This window comes from Python bivittatus, unplaced genomic scaffold, assembly GCF_059951505.1.
Source record: "Python bivittatus isolate LINGU-HERP-01145 unplaced genomic scaffold, Pbiv_v1 ctg000020_np1212, whole genome shotgun sequence".
Taxonomy (NCBI): Eukaryota; Metazoa; Chordata; class Lepidosauria; order Squamata; family Pythonidae; genus Python; species Python bivittatus.
The window spans coordinates 37249972-37265277 of NW_028277030.1; the positions used below are offsets into that span (position 1 = coordinate 37249972).

The window sequence follows — 15306 nt, forward strand, 5'->3', positions numbered from 1 at the left end:
TTAAAAGTGTAGCTACTAGTTTATTGTTTTATTGTTCCTTTGATGATATCTGTTGACTTACCTCTTCCTCCTCTAGCCTTTTCAAAGAGTCACCAGCAAACTTTATATACTGAGTCATCAAGGTTACCAAGGCTGTATAGCGTGTTCGTAAATCCATAAACTAAAATGAAACAAATGAATAGCTCAAAATATAACAAAAAAAATTTAGCTTCCATTATGATTTCTGAAAGAAAAGGAAGGTGTTTAAGATCAAGCTTGAGACATCTCCATGAGTCATAAGAAAAATGGCTTGAAGAGCCAATGTAACAAAACTGTGGAATGGAATTGGCTTCTATCTGTCTTGAGTGGCAGGTATGGATGGTCTCAGAAACGAAAGACGAGGAATCATTGCATCATGGAATTCATCTCTTAATTCCTCATATTTTAAACTACTAGAATTAGTAATCATATACAATACAGCCCTGCAGAGTTTTCTAAATGATACACTATTATCATTCAGTATAGTGGACAAGGAGATTTTAAGGTTCCAAAGACATAATGGCCATAGTTTGCATCAATTCATTTCCATGTACCAGCAACACATGACTGGGATATCTCAATCAACTTTCTTAGTAGTCATTTTCTGGGTTCTGCTAGCCACTGCAAAAGAGGCTGTATTGTGGATATCCTTTATTTATATTTAGTCATCCACTAAAGCACGGAACAAACTTCTTTTTAAAGTCTGCATTGGCAAAACCCAAATCACCACCACTGTGGACAAAGTTGGAGGAGGGCTTACCTATAACTACCTTCTATAGGTAACAGCTCTACTACTATATTTTATTATATCTGGCATTATGGCTGTAATAAACCGATTTGTTCTGATCTGATTATTCACCTTCTGCCTATGTGGCTTTCATGTAGGCTCTCTAGGACTTTATCTGGATCATAGACATCGGAAGGGAAAGTCAACTTTTAGAATTTAGGTGGGTTGAGCTCAGCCCCAAACAAACCCAGGCCTTCTGGGAGCTGGAGCTAACTCTAGCTCCCTGGTTAACTGGGTACATCAATTGACCCAATTCTGGAATTCATGCAACACACTTCCCCTCAACATGAGCCAGTCAAGTATGTCATATGAACAGGGCCAACATAGTTACAACTATTGACTTACAACCACAATAGGGACCGAAAATTTGTCATTAAGTGGTGAGGCATCATGTGACTGCACATGATTTTACAACCTTTTTTCCTATGGTCGTTAAGCAAATCATCACCATTGTTAAGTGAGACATCGTGTGACTGTGGCTTGCAACCTTCACTGCCAGCTTCCCCAGTGACTTTGTTTGTTGGAAGCCGGCTGGTAAGGTCATAAATGGCAATCACATGACCACAGGATTGACAGGGCAACCGTCGTAAATGCGCAACGAAGCAGCCGAATCACAATCATGTGACCGTGAGCATGCTGCAATGGTTGTAAGTGTGAGGACTTGTCATAAGTTACTGTTTTCAGTGCCTTTGTAACTTTGAACGGCCTCTAAATGAATGGTCATAAGTTGAGGACTACATATATAAATAACTACAGTACTTAAACATATAACATACCTCTTGGATAATGAAATCAGAGGAGCTCTGCATCCTTCTACGCTTTACAGGAGATTTTTGCTGGGAATCAACCATGGCTCTGTATGTCATTGTTTGCAACTCATAATCCTAACAAAAAAAAGAGAGAGAGAGAGAGAGAGATGGATGGTGTTGTCCACAGAACCGTGGTTTCAGCCCAGTCCTTTAACCCAATGAAAGACTGGACTCGAGAAACTCATTTACTCATTTATTAAGGCACCTTAGTAATTGAGGACTACTTCCCAAGAAGAGAACCCCGAACAAAGGAAACATATATCTTTTATACTTTTCAAAGACAGCATCAGCACCAGAGAGTACATGATTGGTCACACAGTTGAGCATGAGCATCCTAAAATACCATTACACCTTTCCAAGCTATAGGTGCCCACGTCCTTGAATCTTTCACATCTGCTTTCTCTCTTCTGTCTTTCCTCCCAATTCCCCCTGGGCTTGACAGCTATTTACGGCTATTTACCTATCTAATCAACATTTTCCCCTTCTGGTCAATTAGCAGACTTAAAACAGAGATTAATGGCCCATTTTGTTGTGGAATGCGAGTCTAATAGTTTATTGCATGTCAAAGTGAGGACCACTCTGTTGTGAAATGCAAGTCTGCATGTCAAAGTGAGGAGTGTAGGTCTAACAATTTATGACCTCAGTTTAATTTCAATTTTTATTAATTAGCTCCACTTTTGCTGATATCAGTGGGATGGGGGACAGAAAAACTATAAATCATATGTTCCATACTAAGAATCTGAAAGTATAAACACATTTCATTACAGAAGACCATAATGCTAGTTCAATAAAACCTGAATACAGCAAAGGCTGACCCCCTCCTGTTCAAAGTAACCAGAGTTGGGCAACAGCAACTTCTGTCCCGTCACTGCATATTGCTTTGGTAATATAAAAAACATCTATCTTGGTGATGAGGATGGTTTACATGGTCTTTCCTGCAGCACCAATGAAGATCCCTGCACATGAACTAACAATAGGGATGGGAGTAACAACAGGAGAAAGCAACCCCCAAATTTCCAGGCAACCATGACTGCAAAAAGAGCAACAAGACAACTGTGACAATTCAATGCACTCAGTTATACTCACTTCGATAAGACTAAACAGACAAAATTGCAGATTTACCTTTACTGCAGCTGAATACTGTTCTGAGTATTTCTGGCATTCATCTAGTTTGTTTTGTTTCATCTCTATTTCAGATACTAGCATCTGTAAAATAAGTAGTGGCATTCAATATACAGCAATACTTTTTAAAAAAAATATTTTAAGACATACATTTCTTGTCTTCCTTCTAAATAATTTTAAGCAAACCAATAGAGAAACACACTATACTGTTTAAATCAACTGAATCTGTTTCTTCATCTGTTAAGAATTACATATGCTATCAAACTAATTCAAAGCTTTATGCCAGCATTACAGTACAATACAGCATTTAAAAGGAGATTGTTTTAAATAGTTGAAATGAACATTGCTATTTAGCTTAATTGGACTTTGAAGATTAAGGATAAAAAGAGTATTGACGCCTTTGAACTTTGGTGTTGGAGAAATCTCCTGAGATTATCGTGGACAGCCAAGAAAACAAACCAATGGATCATCAAACAAATCAACCCAGAGGTCTCACTCAAGGCACAGATGACCAGGATCAAATTATCCTTTGGACACATTATGCAAAGACCCAGATCTCTGGAAAAGGCTGGAAAGAAATGCTGGGAAAGGTGGAAAGAAAGAGAAGAAGAGGATGACCAGCAGCAAGGTGGATGGACTCAGTTATAGGCAATGTGTACACTGCTGGAAGACCTAAAAGACCAGGTTAGGGACAGATCATCATGGAGAGAATCTATCTATGTGGACACTAGGTGTAAAAAATGACTCAATGGCACATAATCAATCAATTTAGCTTAATTATTAATTCTATTCATTTAAGTCATAGAACAGAACTTTTCATGATCGTACCTTCTGCTCATTTAGCTGTTTCGCCAGAGCTTTACTGTTCTGGGGTGGGTTTTCTTGAAATTTTTGCTGAGTTTCTTCAACTTGCTTGATCCAGTTATCCAGTGCACCGTAAGTATCCCTGTAGTACTTTAGTGATTTATTGATGGTCTCTAAGTCACGCAACCTGATTGACAGGAGAGCCATTTCAGAGATGAATATAATACAAATATAATGGTTATTATAATGCAACACTGCAACAACTGCTTTTTATAAAGACATAATAATACTTGGCACATATTCTCCAGATGTACCAAAGGCTTTGCCCACCACATTTGTTAGTTACAATCCTTACAATACCATAAGATAAATTATATTATTTTCTTCATGTAATAGACTTTGTTATTATGTGGGGCTGAAGCTGAGAGAGTGTGCTTGCTGGAGTTCACCTAGTGACTACATAGCAAAGGAGAGATGTTGCTCAGGCTGGGTATCTTTCATTAAGTACTTTTCTCAGAGTTAATACAGAACTGCAAAGCTAGCAAAACAAAACTGTGACATTTCAGTGAAAGCCTAACCTTTATAACTGAGCTAAACATTATCAAGAAATTGTCTGTTCTATGATGTATGTCCCAAAGAACAGGTATTTCTAGATAATCTGACACCTTTTCATGAAGACTAATACCCTTATAGTGGTCCTTTCCTTTTTTTTTCTCTCTTGGGCCTTCTGGTTGTCCCTTGTTTGAAATGCCAGGCAGTAAATAACTTCAAATACAAACAGAAATGTTTGCGAATAAATAAATATATTTTAAAATTATCTTGCAGTTCTGAACCATCACCACTGGAGGGCTATCCTTTGAACTTATTTCTCATTAGGTAAATTTCAGAACAGAACTATAGTATGGAAACCAGGAATAGACAATGTTCCTTCATGAGCTCATTAAATTCAAATTCATTGTAGGAAAAACTATTCTGTCAATTATAAAAACACACTGTATTGGAAAAGAGTACATACCAAGTTTTATATTCCTCTATTTCCTAGGCAAACATACAAAAAACAATGACTAAGCAACAATAGGCAATAATTAAATGTTATGGTAAATGCAAGTGAACTAAAGTGTTAGGTATAATTAGTGGGGCTATGCAATGCTTTGGACTCAAAGGCAAAACTGGTGCTACAGAGAGCGCAGGGACACTCACATAGCATCAGTCTCCAATTCATTAAAGTAGCTGCATCTTTTCCCAGGATCACATGGCTGACCAGGAAAATAGATGTTTAAGAAACTGCAGACAGGTACTACACCCATAAATTGCAGCTGTATTACTGGAAAAAGCCATAGAGAAGCACTACTGCCTGCAGTGCTTTTCATTTCTATTCCAGATTGACTAATTCAGTCTAACTGTATACTAGATTGTTAACAGACAACTAATGTGTAGAATACAATTACTACAGTATTTCAAATGTAAAAGCCTATCAATTACTTTTAATTAATGTCTATACACTTTTATTTTATTTTTTAAAAACAGTCATTCTGAAAATGTAATAAATGCTTTTCCCTACTCCTCTATTTCTCACTCAATTCATGAACTGAAGTTTAGGGTTATTCTAGATATAATAATGGCAGACCCAACCACTTAAAGCCCAGGTCTGACCCAAACACACACATAAAATGGAGTGTTGGGGTGTGACTGTAGAGAAAAAAAATGGGCAATGTTAAATACTCTCTCTAGCAGATTATTTCCTGTAGCCCATAATTTCCTGACACTTTTCTACTCAAATGAGGTTCATTGAGAGAAATGCCCTGGGAGTAAGGTGATATGAGGAGGAAAAAAGCAGGTACAGGGTGAGCTCAGCTTTTATTTTAACTCCTGACTGACCTCATTCTGTTTATATCATGATTTATATAGGTGGATCTACTGCCATCCTGTATACCATTTAGAGCTGACTGAAGCAGTCTATAAATTCATAAAATAAAATCTTGGTCTTTGTAGTTAAGTTAGTTGGGCAGGAAGACTCTGAATTTACCACGACACTGTCTTGGCTAGGTATTCTGTCACATTCTTTCCAATGTTATTTCGCATTTTATTTATTTATATTTCAAATTTGTCAATGCCCATCTCACTGCAGAGCAACTGAGAGGTTTGAAGTAAAAAGAATAAATATGAATTAAAATAGAATAAATATGAATTAAAATACATTACAAGAAGACTTCTTATATAAATAATAAATATCCTCCAAGGAGTTATTATTTCTATTACTGTCAAAGAAATTCAGTGCCAACTCTTTCACATCAATGGCATCTAAATGTGGTTAGTCTAATCATTACATATCTGACAGTACAGTACCATGCAATGAGGTTACTATACTCCGTTGCTGATTTTAGCCTTGCAAACAAAGGAATTTCTTTTAAGGACAATACTAACCTGTTTTCAATCTGAGAATGAACATTTTGCCACCTCTCAGTTAACTGATCCGCTTTCTCTTTGTGCCAGTCGAAGTCAAGATCACGTTCCTTGTGTGTTTTAAACATCTGATCACTAATTGCTTTCGCTTTCTGGAGTTCATCTTCTAGGGCATGGAATACTTCTCTTTTTTCATCAACTTCAGATCTCCATTGCTAATGAATAAAATATGTGATAACAATTTTGTTCCTACTGGTATCTCCCCAAATGCCATATTCAGGCTCCAAACCTGACACTTCCCAAATGTATCAGACTACAACTACTATTCTCAATCAACATGGTCAATCAGTATGCTAGGTAAGGACAATGAAAACTATAATCCAACACATTTGCAAATTAATAGGTAACAGAGGACTACTGTAATATATTACTAAATAATCACAGGGGCTACACTTTAGTATGTCACTTAGTATGAACAAACACGCTCACTTTACCAAATGTTGCCAAATAATGTTACAATATTTACAGTATTATCAGAGTAGCATGGAAACACAGTAAGTACAGTATTCCAAAGTTTAACACTCATGAAGTTAATATTTTTCACTTTTCTTCTTCCCAAGCAGTACGGAAAATTAGCTGCAAGAGAAAAGCCTAGGCTACAACTTTACTTTTCCTGGAGAAATTTCTTTATCATGGATATAAGGCAAGAAAAGGGAAAGAATTCTCTCACCAGATTATTCCAACTATTTTTGTCTGTAAGGACAAACAGTGGAAGAGAGACTTCAGTGTTTGAAATTGGCAGATTTGGACTGTTCTTTATGATCAGTCAGTGTAATATGTAGCTCAGCTTTTAGTAAAGGGCTACTGTGAAATGATAACATCCACAATCATCTGAACTGACAATATTTCATCAATTACTTATCCATGATTCCAATTCTACTTTCACTTTTGCAAGCATTCACGCCCATAAAAGATCAGTCATAATATAGCATATAACATGTTTTATGTTAATATGGTTAAAAGGCATTCCCATACTCATACCTTCAGTGTACCCATCAGGTTCTCAATATTGCTCTTGTCAGCAGTTAATGGGTCTTCCTCACAAAGTTTAGTCTCATACTGTTTTACTAGTGCTTCAGCTCCTTGAGTGTTTTTGAGCACCAAATTTACAGTTTTTAACCTGAAATAAATAAAGCATGCGCAACTAATAACCTCTAAAAATAACAATAAAGTTTTAAAAATATTTTAACATAACTGAATTAAATTTAATTTTATCCATTTGAAAAAAGAAATTTGTCTCTCAACCTTCAGTTTTTCACATAGCTATTTCATATACATATATTTAACACTGATCATCCTAGCAAATAATACTACAATCAAGATAATGTGCAATAAAATGCCTTACTTACTTTTCTATGTAAATGGAAGACATAGAGTAAACCTGATTCATGTTCTGAATTACAAGATTAAGTTCAGACCGCAAAGTTGGGACCGAGGGTGAACCAGCAGCTTGGCTGAAGAAATCATTGCATTTATCTGTGATTGTTTCCAAATCATCTTTGAGTCGATCCAGCTCCTTTTTGAGCTTCTAAGAAGGGGGGGGGAGAGGGGGAAAGGCGAGGCTTATTTCATCTACAGAAAAGGATTTCCACAAATCATATTCTTAAACTAAGGAAAAAAATGAACTGAAATCCTAAGATCCTTGAATCCATTTCTTGGAGGACTGATTAACCCCACTCCCACCCTCTGCCATTTTATTCTTTCCTTGTTAGTACTAAGGCTATTGCATTGGTTGGTTAAGGTACCCACCCATCTATATTTTGCAAGCATTTGTAGATGAAAGAGCACAACATCATGTTAAATTTCTTATGCTGATGTGGCTGAGAGCCTTCATCTCTCTTTTTTTTTTCCTAATCAGGAACATATCTCCAAATCAAGATTAATTACTGATGTAATGGTTTAGGCCCTTATTTTTTTTCCAAAAGTGGTTATGTGAGCAACTTGGAGTAAAATATTATGTGACAATGGTAACATTTCCCAATAAATACATGAAAGAAGATCCAACACTGCTTTTAGTTCTATCTCAGCTATATTTAAAGAAATGCAGCATGGAAACTATGTCCTAATGTAATGATCTGTTTCACATTGACCAAATCACCATTATCTAAATTTGCACACAATGTTAACCTGCAAACCAGAATGATAAACCAACTAAATTCACATATCATGATAAGTCAAACCTCATAAAGTTGTCTCAAGTATTGCACCATGTCCACTTTACCAGATCATTAATTTATTTGTATCTAAACATTAAAATAGATACTAAAGCAAACCTAATATCATCATATCTAGCTATTTTTTGGTGCTTCAGTCAAACAAGATTTTTATTTGTTGAGGAAGGAAGCTGTCTATGGACTAAATCCCAAGTCTTCAATCAACTGGTAATCCGACTGATTAATTTTCTTTAATTACAGCACTGGATTTACATATATTATGGGTGCATTATAGTTTGTAACAAAAGCCAAGCAGATAATTAAAACAATCTCTGAGTGATCTTCATCTTTAATATATGTAATGACCAGGTCAAATGAAACCATCAGAGGATTCACACAGTAAGGAGCCCCGTTTTCTTTTCTTTTCTTAAAAGTAACTATAGGGACGGAAGGGAATAGTAGCAATCTGGATCAGAACTGTGGCTAACTAGGAAGAGAAAAATCTAATAGGATCAATAAGTGCTGTCCTGGGGACTTGGATTTCCTAAGAATTTTGATTGTGGAGAGAAGGATTTTATCTATTTTTCCAGAAGAGTTTGATTCCAATTTGTAACATTTTCCACTAATTTTGAGTTTTTAAAAAACTCAACAAATGCAAGAAAACAACCAAGCTCAGAGAAACCCCCAAGGACAGCTCAACCCTGAGCTACAGATATTCTATTCTAATTTAATGTAGGAAGTTGTTTGAACTTGACTACAATGTTTCAGAAAGGTGGTTTTCATCAGCAAATTGAGAAGACTTGCCTCTTGTTCAGAGATACGAAACACACTTTCAGGTAGGTCATCCCTCTCCAGCGGAGTGCGAATTTGTCTAATCAAACGATCTTCACAATTCTCCAACCGAAGTCTGATGTTTCGAACTTCTGAGATATATAAATTATAAATGGATTCCTCATGCTCCTCTGTTGAAAACAATGTACACGTATAAGTAAAGCCAACTGATTGTATTCTTCCTCTGCTACTACATGATATTCTACAATTAAAGTTGTAAAATTTAATTCCTTCAAATCAAAAATAATATGCAACTAACCTTTCTAGGCAGTGATAATGAGAAATACTGGATGTGATAATAATGTGGTGTGAAAAGGAAGGAACGGTGTTATATATTTCTTGTTTCCAAGCTTTTCTACCACTTTTAAAGTATATTTTACATCTGACAGAAAGAAGACATCTTGAATTTCAGGTATCACAGACAATTTTCCCAGAAATTTTAACATTATAGAAAACAGGTTGCATAAGAACTAATTTTTATGTGTAAATAATGTAACTTCTCTTGAACATTCTTATTCTTAGCTTCTTTGTGAATCCAGCACCTTTTCCAAAAATGGAATATCCTGTTAAATGTAAGTGTTATAATTTCATTTGCATATGCATACTGATTGATTGGATTGTCTATGTATGGTTTTTCCTGAGAGGATTCTACAATAGGATCATATTAAGGCTATAGTAGTGAATCCCTTATCGCTTATTTAAGGTATAAAGTCAACACAGCATATCGCTGTTCTATAGAATGACTTAAGTTCATTTTAATTAGCCTTAATCTGCTACTTTGTTCCATTCTGTATCATTAGCAATCTGAATATATAATTACAATATACGCATGCAGCTTTTTAGAATATAGGTATTTGAAATTTAAGAGTACTGAATATTTTAAGAATAAAGAGAGAATATTTACACATGTAAGAATGAATGTTCAAGAATTTTGATAGAAGGATACAGAGTTAATTTATGTTACACAAACACAGATATTATTTTTAAAGAGAAGAGTAGATACACGCTTCCTAGTAATTTATATTGGCAGTCTAACAATATATCTGATACATTCATCATCAGCACTAAGGAAAGTTCTATTTCCACATGAGCCTGCTAAAGTAATCATTTGTTCCCCAAATAATGTCTAAATATTCCAGTATATTTTAGAGCCTCAAATGAAATCGGAATTCATGCCTTTCAAATGAAAAACAATAACATTTTCAGCACTTATGCAGAAGTGCCAATCCTTCTTCCTTCTTCAGCATCTGCATGTATGAACTGGACTATCAGCAACAATAATGAAAAGGATGTAAGCCATTGATGGGGGTCAGTTTCTTCTTTTTCAAGTACAGTATGATTTTATCCTGATTATTTATCTTAGGACCAGCTTCCTGCTTTTACACACATATATCAGATGTGCAACCTATTACAGCTAGCTGACTCATGTAAATAATTGATCACATGACATGAAACTTGGAAAGAAAGGATACAGAAGACTGTGGTCCCTTTTCTGTTACTGGAAAGCAAGCATCTTCATGTTTGCACTAGTCTTGCTATGAGCCAATTAAAATAGTATAGTTGAAATGTATAAAGCTGAGAATGCAGCATTTAAAGCAACACAACATATCAAGGAATTTATAAGAATCTCCTTTCCAAGATGATTAATATTCTTAATACACTTACCTCTCTCAGCAGACTTAAGGAGCTCTTGGTAGTACTGCTTGCATACATTCACTTCCCTTTCCAACTGGGCAATGTCAGCAACAGAGAAGATTTTGGACTCTTGGCTGTCTTCCAAGAAGTCATCAAAGCGGGACTGCAAGTTGCTTAAAACCTGCTGATGTTCACCCGGCAAGAGTGTTTTGATCTAGGAAACGTTTAAAAATTGGGACAAAATTTAAAATCTTTCCAATAAGGGGTAACATTCCTTCCTTTTTATTGTTAAAAAATGTGGAGCACAGGCTGCTTTTAAAGCACTTGTTTATAAAGCCCTTAATCCATCACTTACTGAAATTTTGATTCAATAAGCCAGGAAGATGCCTCTCAGGAATACAATGTATACAGCATACACATTCAGTGTATAAGGACAAACATCCATGGAAACACATGTACTGGATATTGTCACAGATCAGTATTTCTTTAGCATTTTCTATAGCAAACACTAGTATAGTATTGGTACACCTTTAGCATCATATCTGCTGTATAAAATATGAAGCTCTTCTCAACCTTTGCCTATCATTATAAAGGTAAAATGCAAATCCTTCATTTTAAGGCTATATATCACTGAAATACTGAATGCTGGGGGAAAAAAACCTAGCTAGATATCCAGATGAGAATTGGAATACACAAATAACTTACCGAAGCAACATTACTTGCTCGAACAGTTTCAATTTCATTTGTTAAATAGTGCCAAGAAACTACACTCTTCAGATTTACATGCGATTCATGCCACAGAGCTAGGACATTCTGATATTGCTGTTCAATTCTGAAATGCATAAATTGGGGGCAAGGGGATTAAGTTAGTGATATCACAAGAGATCCTTAAGAGAATACTGGTAATAAATTTCCTAGACTGATACATTTTTCAGGATGCTCTTAAAAAGGAAGTAACATTAATATGGGCTTCCGTTTGGTGTATGTTCACTCTGCCAAGTTCCTACCTATTTGCAGTGTCTATGGCTTCTTTGTTGGGAGGAGGAACGGTAAAACAAACAGAGGGAACCATGGCCTCATTACCACTTGGACTAATCACTTTCCATTTTGCCCGATGAGAGTTGCTTGCTAGGACACATTCGTCATCCTTGTAAATGGTTATCTAGTTGTTAACAGAAAACCAGAAGAATTGAATAAGCGTTTCTCAAAGTACCTCTGTCAACAACTAACACCAAAAAAAGCAACAGGAGAATAAAATTTCCACCCCCAACTGTGGCAGCAAGCTCTGTGGGCTGTGGAAAAGACTTCCAAGAGCTTGTTATTAATACCCAGCCCAGGTCTTCTTCCTCCCCGCAACTGACTTGAAGACAGTCAAGCTTCCAACCTCAATCTGTCGATAGTCACAGATGGCCTTAATAGGGATAGATGTTTTGAGGGAATTGTCAGGATTCCTTGGCTTCAGCTGAACTATTGTCTTTGCTCTCCCCACAAGGCCTGCCACTGTGCTCTTGTACTGCAGGAGCTGTTCTTTTTCTTCCTAGATGCCAATTTGAAAAGAGGAAAAATATTAAAAGCAGCTAAATATTCAGCACACTTTTCTTGGAAGTGTTTTAAGCTTTCTCATCTTTTCCAGTTTGGTTTCTTTTCCAATACATTATTCACATGAGACACAACTGGGTCCATAACAACCTTTCCCAAACTGATGATTTGCAGATTTGTTGAGATTATTCACATTCCCAGAATTCTCATATGGCTGAAATCCTGGGAATCGTTTCTGTAACACATCTGGAGGGAACCAGCTTGAGGAATGATGCTTTGTGCAGTAATTGCTATTCTCTAACAATTATAGCTGTATTTGGTAGAAATGGCAACAGTTCTTGAACAAGGCAGGCTATGATATATTTCAAATAATTTCACCCAACTCTTCAGATCTATCTATTCCAATTTCAAGAATAATGGCAATATTGGGCATAGCTTGATTTGTAATTCGTAATTAATAAGCTTCAGTGATGAAAATTAATTATTACAAACTACTTTTCTTTTTACAGAGAATCCCTTATTCTCAATAAAAGGAAATGTTTTGCTAACTCAAACAGACCTTCTATTGCACATGTGTCTGTGTATGCACATAAGCATGCCTGGCAAAAGGCACAATGACTTAGAAAGTACAAAAGTATGCTTAAGGAGTAAAATCAGGCAACATATTGACATTCTTACCATAGACTCCTGGATCAGATCTTCTAGTTTGTGAATACTACTGGATCTATCACAACTATATTTTCTGTGTACAGCATCTCTTAAATTCTTCAAGTAATCTATAGCCTCTTTGGCATCGCTGAAAAACTAGAATGAAACAAACTTTTCATTTACCAAGTCACTGCTGAAAGTGTGTGCAATACAGCATCTTGAAGCCCGTTATACTGCCTGTTATACTGCTAAACCCATAATATGGTACCATATACCTGCTAGTGGTATTTCATAACCATATATGAACTGTATTAAGCCAATAAAAAACTAAGTCTCATCACTCCCACTTTCACAGCTTGAAATAAAATTATAAGACCACAGAAACACCTGAATTGTTAAAACAAAAGAGAGAAAGGACCTGGGGAAGAGGTGGAAAAAAATTAAACTATAAACACCTTTAGGACAGCAAATAAAGAGATCAAACAGTAATGGTTGCTGACTTTTTTCACAAGATTTATATACAGAGTACTGGACCAGTGGAATCACTACTTGGAACAACATAAAAACGATACTCTCAATAATTGAAAGATCTGAATTAAATTGGTAATAAAAGTGGTATCTTTATCATAACACATTTTTCAGATATGTGAAATTTAAACAGTCCTCTACACTGCTTAGCTGAGAACCACATTAGCATTTCCTTCTTGGTGGTACAGCTGAAGTCTGCAATTACGTCACAGTATCTTCAATTTAATCCATACCTCAAAATACGCAGTGTTTTCTCTTAAATGCTGTTCAACACATTGGCAAAGCTGTAAAATCCAGCTCCACTGTGTTTGCATTGCAGCTCGGTAGGCCTGAAGGATACAGAAAGAGATAAAGAACCATGTTCGGTTGTGCAGCACCTGTGCTAGTTGTAATGAGAAAGAATTTGGGGAATTGATTTTCCCCTCCCCCATTCCAAATGTCTTTGTCTCAACAGTATACTATAGTAATACAGTACTACTGTATTGTATACATATTATACCACTGTATATGCATATACTGTGTATGTATTATATTACCGTACAATACAGTACTACTTTATACAATAAACAGTATACAGTAGTAACCACTCTCAAAAATATAAATCGTATCACTCTACAAAGATGAGTAAAACTTTCTGGAAAGTCAGGTAGATTGCCATTTAAAACCTAAATACCTCGGCTAAAGCTTGTGCTATTTGACAGTGGCTGCCTGTCAAATAGGTTAAAAGACACTTTTAACAATGGAACAAGCAAGCTTGCTACAGCATCCAGTTCAGTAGAGTGTATTGTTTAACAACAAGGACAAATCATAGAGCTCATTTGCTTCTAGTTTTTAAGTACTAGATTAAGAATATCAACTCTGACAGAGATACAGAATCAACTATCCTGTGGTCAGTTCAGTAACCCTGGAGGTACCCATGTTAGCTAGCTACAGTCTTTAACTGCAAGAGATTACCTACAGTATGTATCTTGATTCCAGTCAAAAATAAATATAATGTCCAAGTAAGATCTGAAATTAATAATGTGTAACTGCGATGAAACATTTACAGGGAGAAGTTCCTTAATACAAATGAACAAGAAAAATACTGCCCTGCCCTGGGAGTACCACATTTGCTCTTACTCAAACATTAGGTGGTGCTATGGTATTGGAATTCCCCATGGAAAAAGAGTGCTCTGGATTCCTTTTTAAGTAACTCAGAACAATTTCCAGTAAAACAAGGAATGGAACAGAATACAATAGAATATTGTGGAAGAAAACACAATGGGCTAGTTGGAACCCTAAAGAGGAGTGCTATGTATCACAATCTTTTATCATTCATTTTAGGATATTAACAAGATGTCATGCTGCACCTTCAAGACCAACAAATGTATTGAGTCACAAGCTTCCAACTCAGCTGAAGGTATACGCAGATCCTGCAAGAAAATTTTATCTGCAGCAATACACAGCCATAAAACATAAAATGGAAAGTGGAACCCAGTCACAAATATCTATCTGGAGCTCCAACGTATACAAGATGAAATCAATGAACCCAGTTATTGAGTATTGTTGGAAACAGAAGTAGAGGACTAAACAGGAAAGATAGGTCACAAGACTGTATGTCAACTTTCTTCAAGTTTTTGATCACATTGCCTGGGGATTTTTGATGTTACAGTAAACATAACAAAAGTACAACCAATTGGGGAAGGCTGCAATTCTTGGAAAGGTTGTTTGAAACTATTGTTTTAAACTTGGGACCCTACAAAAAGTGCTTCTAAAGCCATGTTTAACAACCTACCTCAATAGTTAATCTTGCAGGGTGGTTTTCAAAGAGCAACTGTTCTGCTATTTCCTGAACTGATTTAATAATTTCTTCTTTTTGATCAAGTTCTCTCATCAGATCCTTCCAAATTAAAAAAAAAAAAAAAGCTTTTGAAACCTGGAGCAAGTAGGAAAGTATACATTCAGTTTTATTTTTAAGAGATTAATAAAG

General features: G+C 35.9%; 1 protein-coding gene across 23 annotated transcripts in view; it reads right to left on the reverse strand.

Moving 5' to 3' along the window:
- DST (dystonin) overlaps window positions 1-15306 on the reverse strand; it is a 342419-nt gene that overhangs the window by 157723 nt on the left and 169390 nt on the right. For all 23 annotated transcript variants that reach the window (XM_025177748.2, XM_088137258.1, XM_088137206.1 and 20 more), the window contains 15 exons: window positions 15112-15216; window positions 13571-13666; window positions 12840-12965; window positions 12007-12159; window positions 11630-11784; window positions 11328-11454; window positions 10653-10836; window positions 8961-9118; window positions 7353-7531; window positions 6985-7123; window positions 5965-6158; window positions 3565-3727; window positions 2737-2820; window positions 1582-1689; window positions 62-160 (listed from right to left, as the gene is read on the reverse strand). In XM_025177748.2, coding sequence (XP_025033516.2) covers window positions 62-160; window positions 1582-1689; window positions 2737-2820; window positions 3565-3727; window positions 5965-6158; window positions 6985-7123; window positions 7353-7531; window positions 8961-9118; window positions 10653-10836; window positions 11328-11454; window positions 11630-11784; window positions 12007-12159; window positions 12840-12965; window positions 13571-13666; window positions 15112-15216 — 2070 coding nt within the window. The remainder of the gene's footprint in view (window positions 1-61; window positions 161-1581; window positions 1690-2736; window positions 2821-3564; window positions 3728-5964; window positions 6159-6984; window positions 7124-7352; window positions 7532-8960; window positions 9119-10652; window positions 10837-11327; window positions 11455-11629; window positions 11785-12006; window positions 12160-12839; window positions 12966-13570; window positions 13667-15111; window positions 15217-15306) is intronic.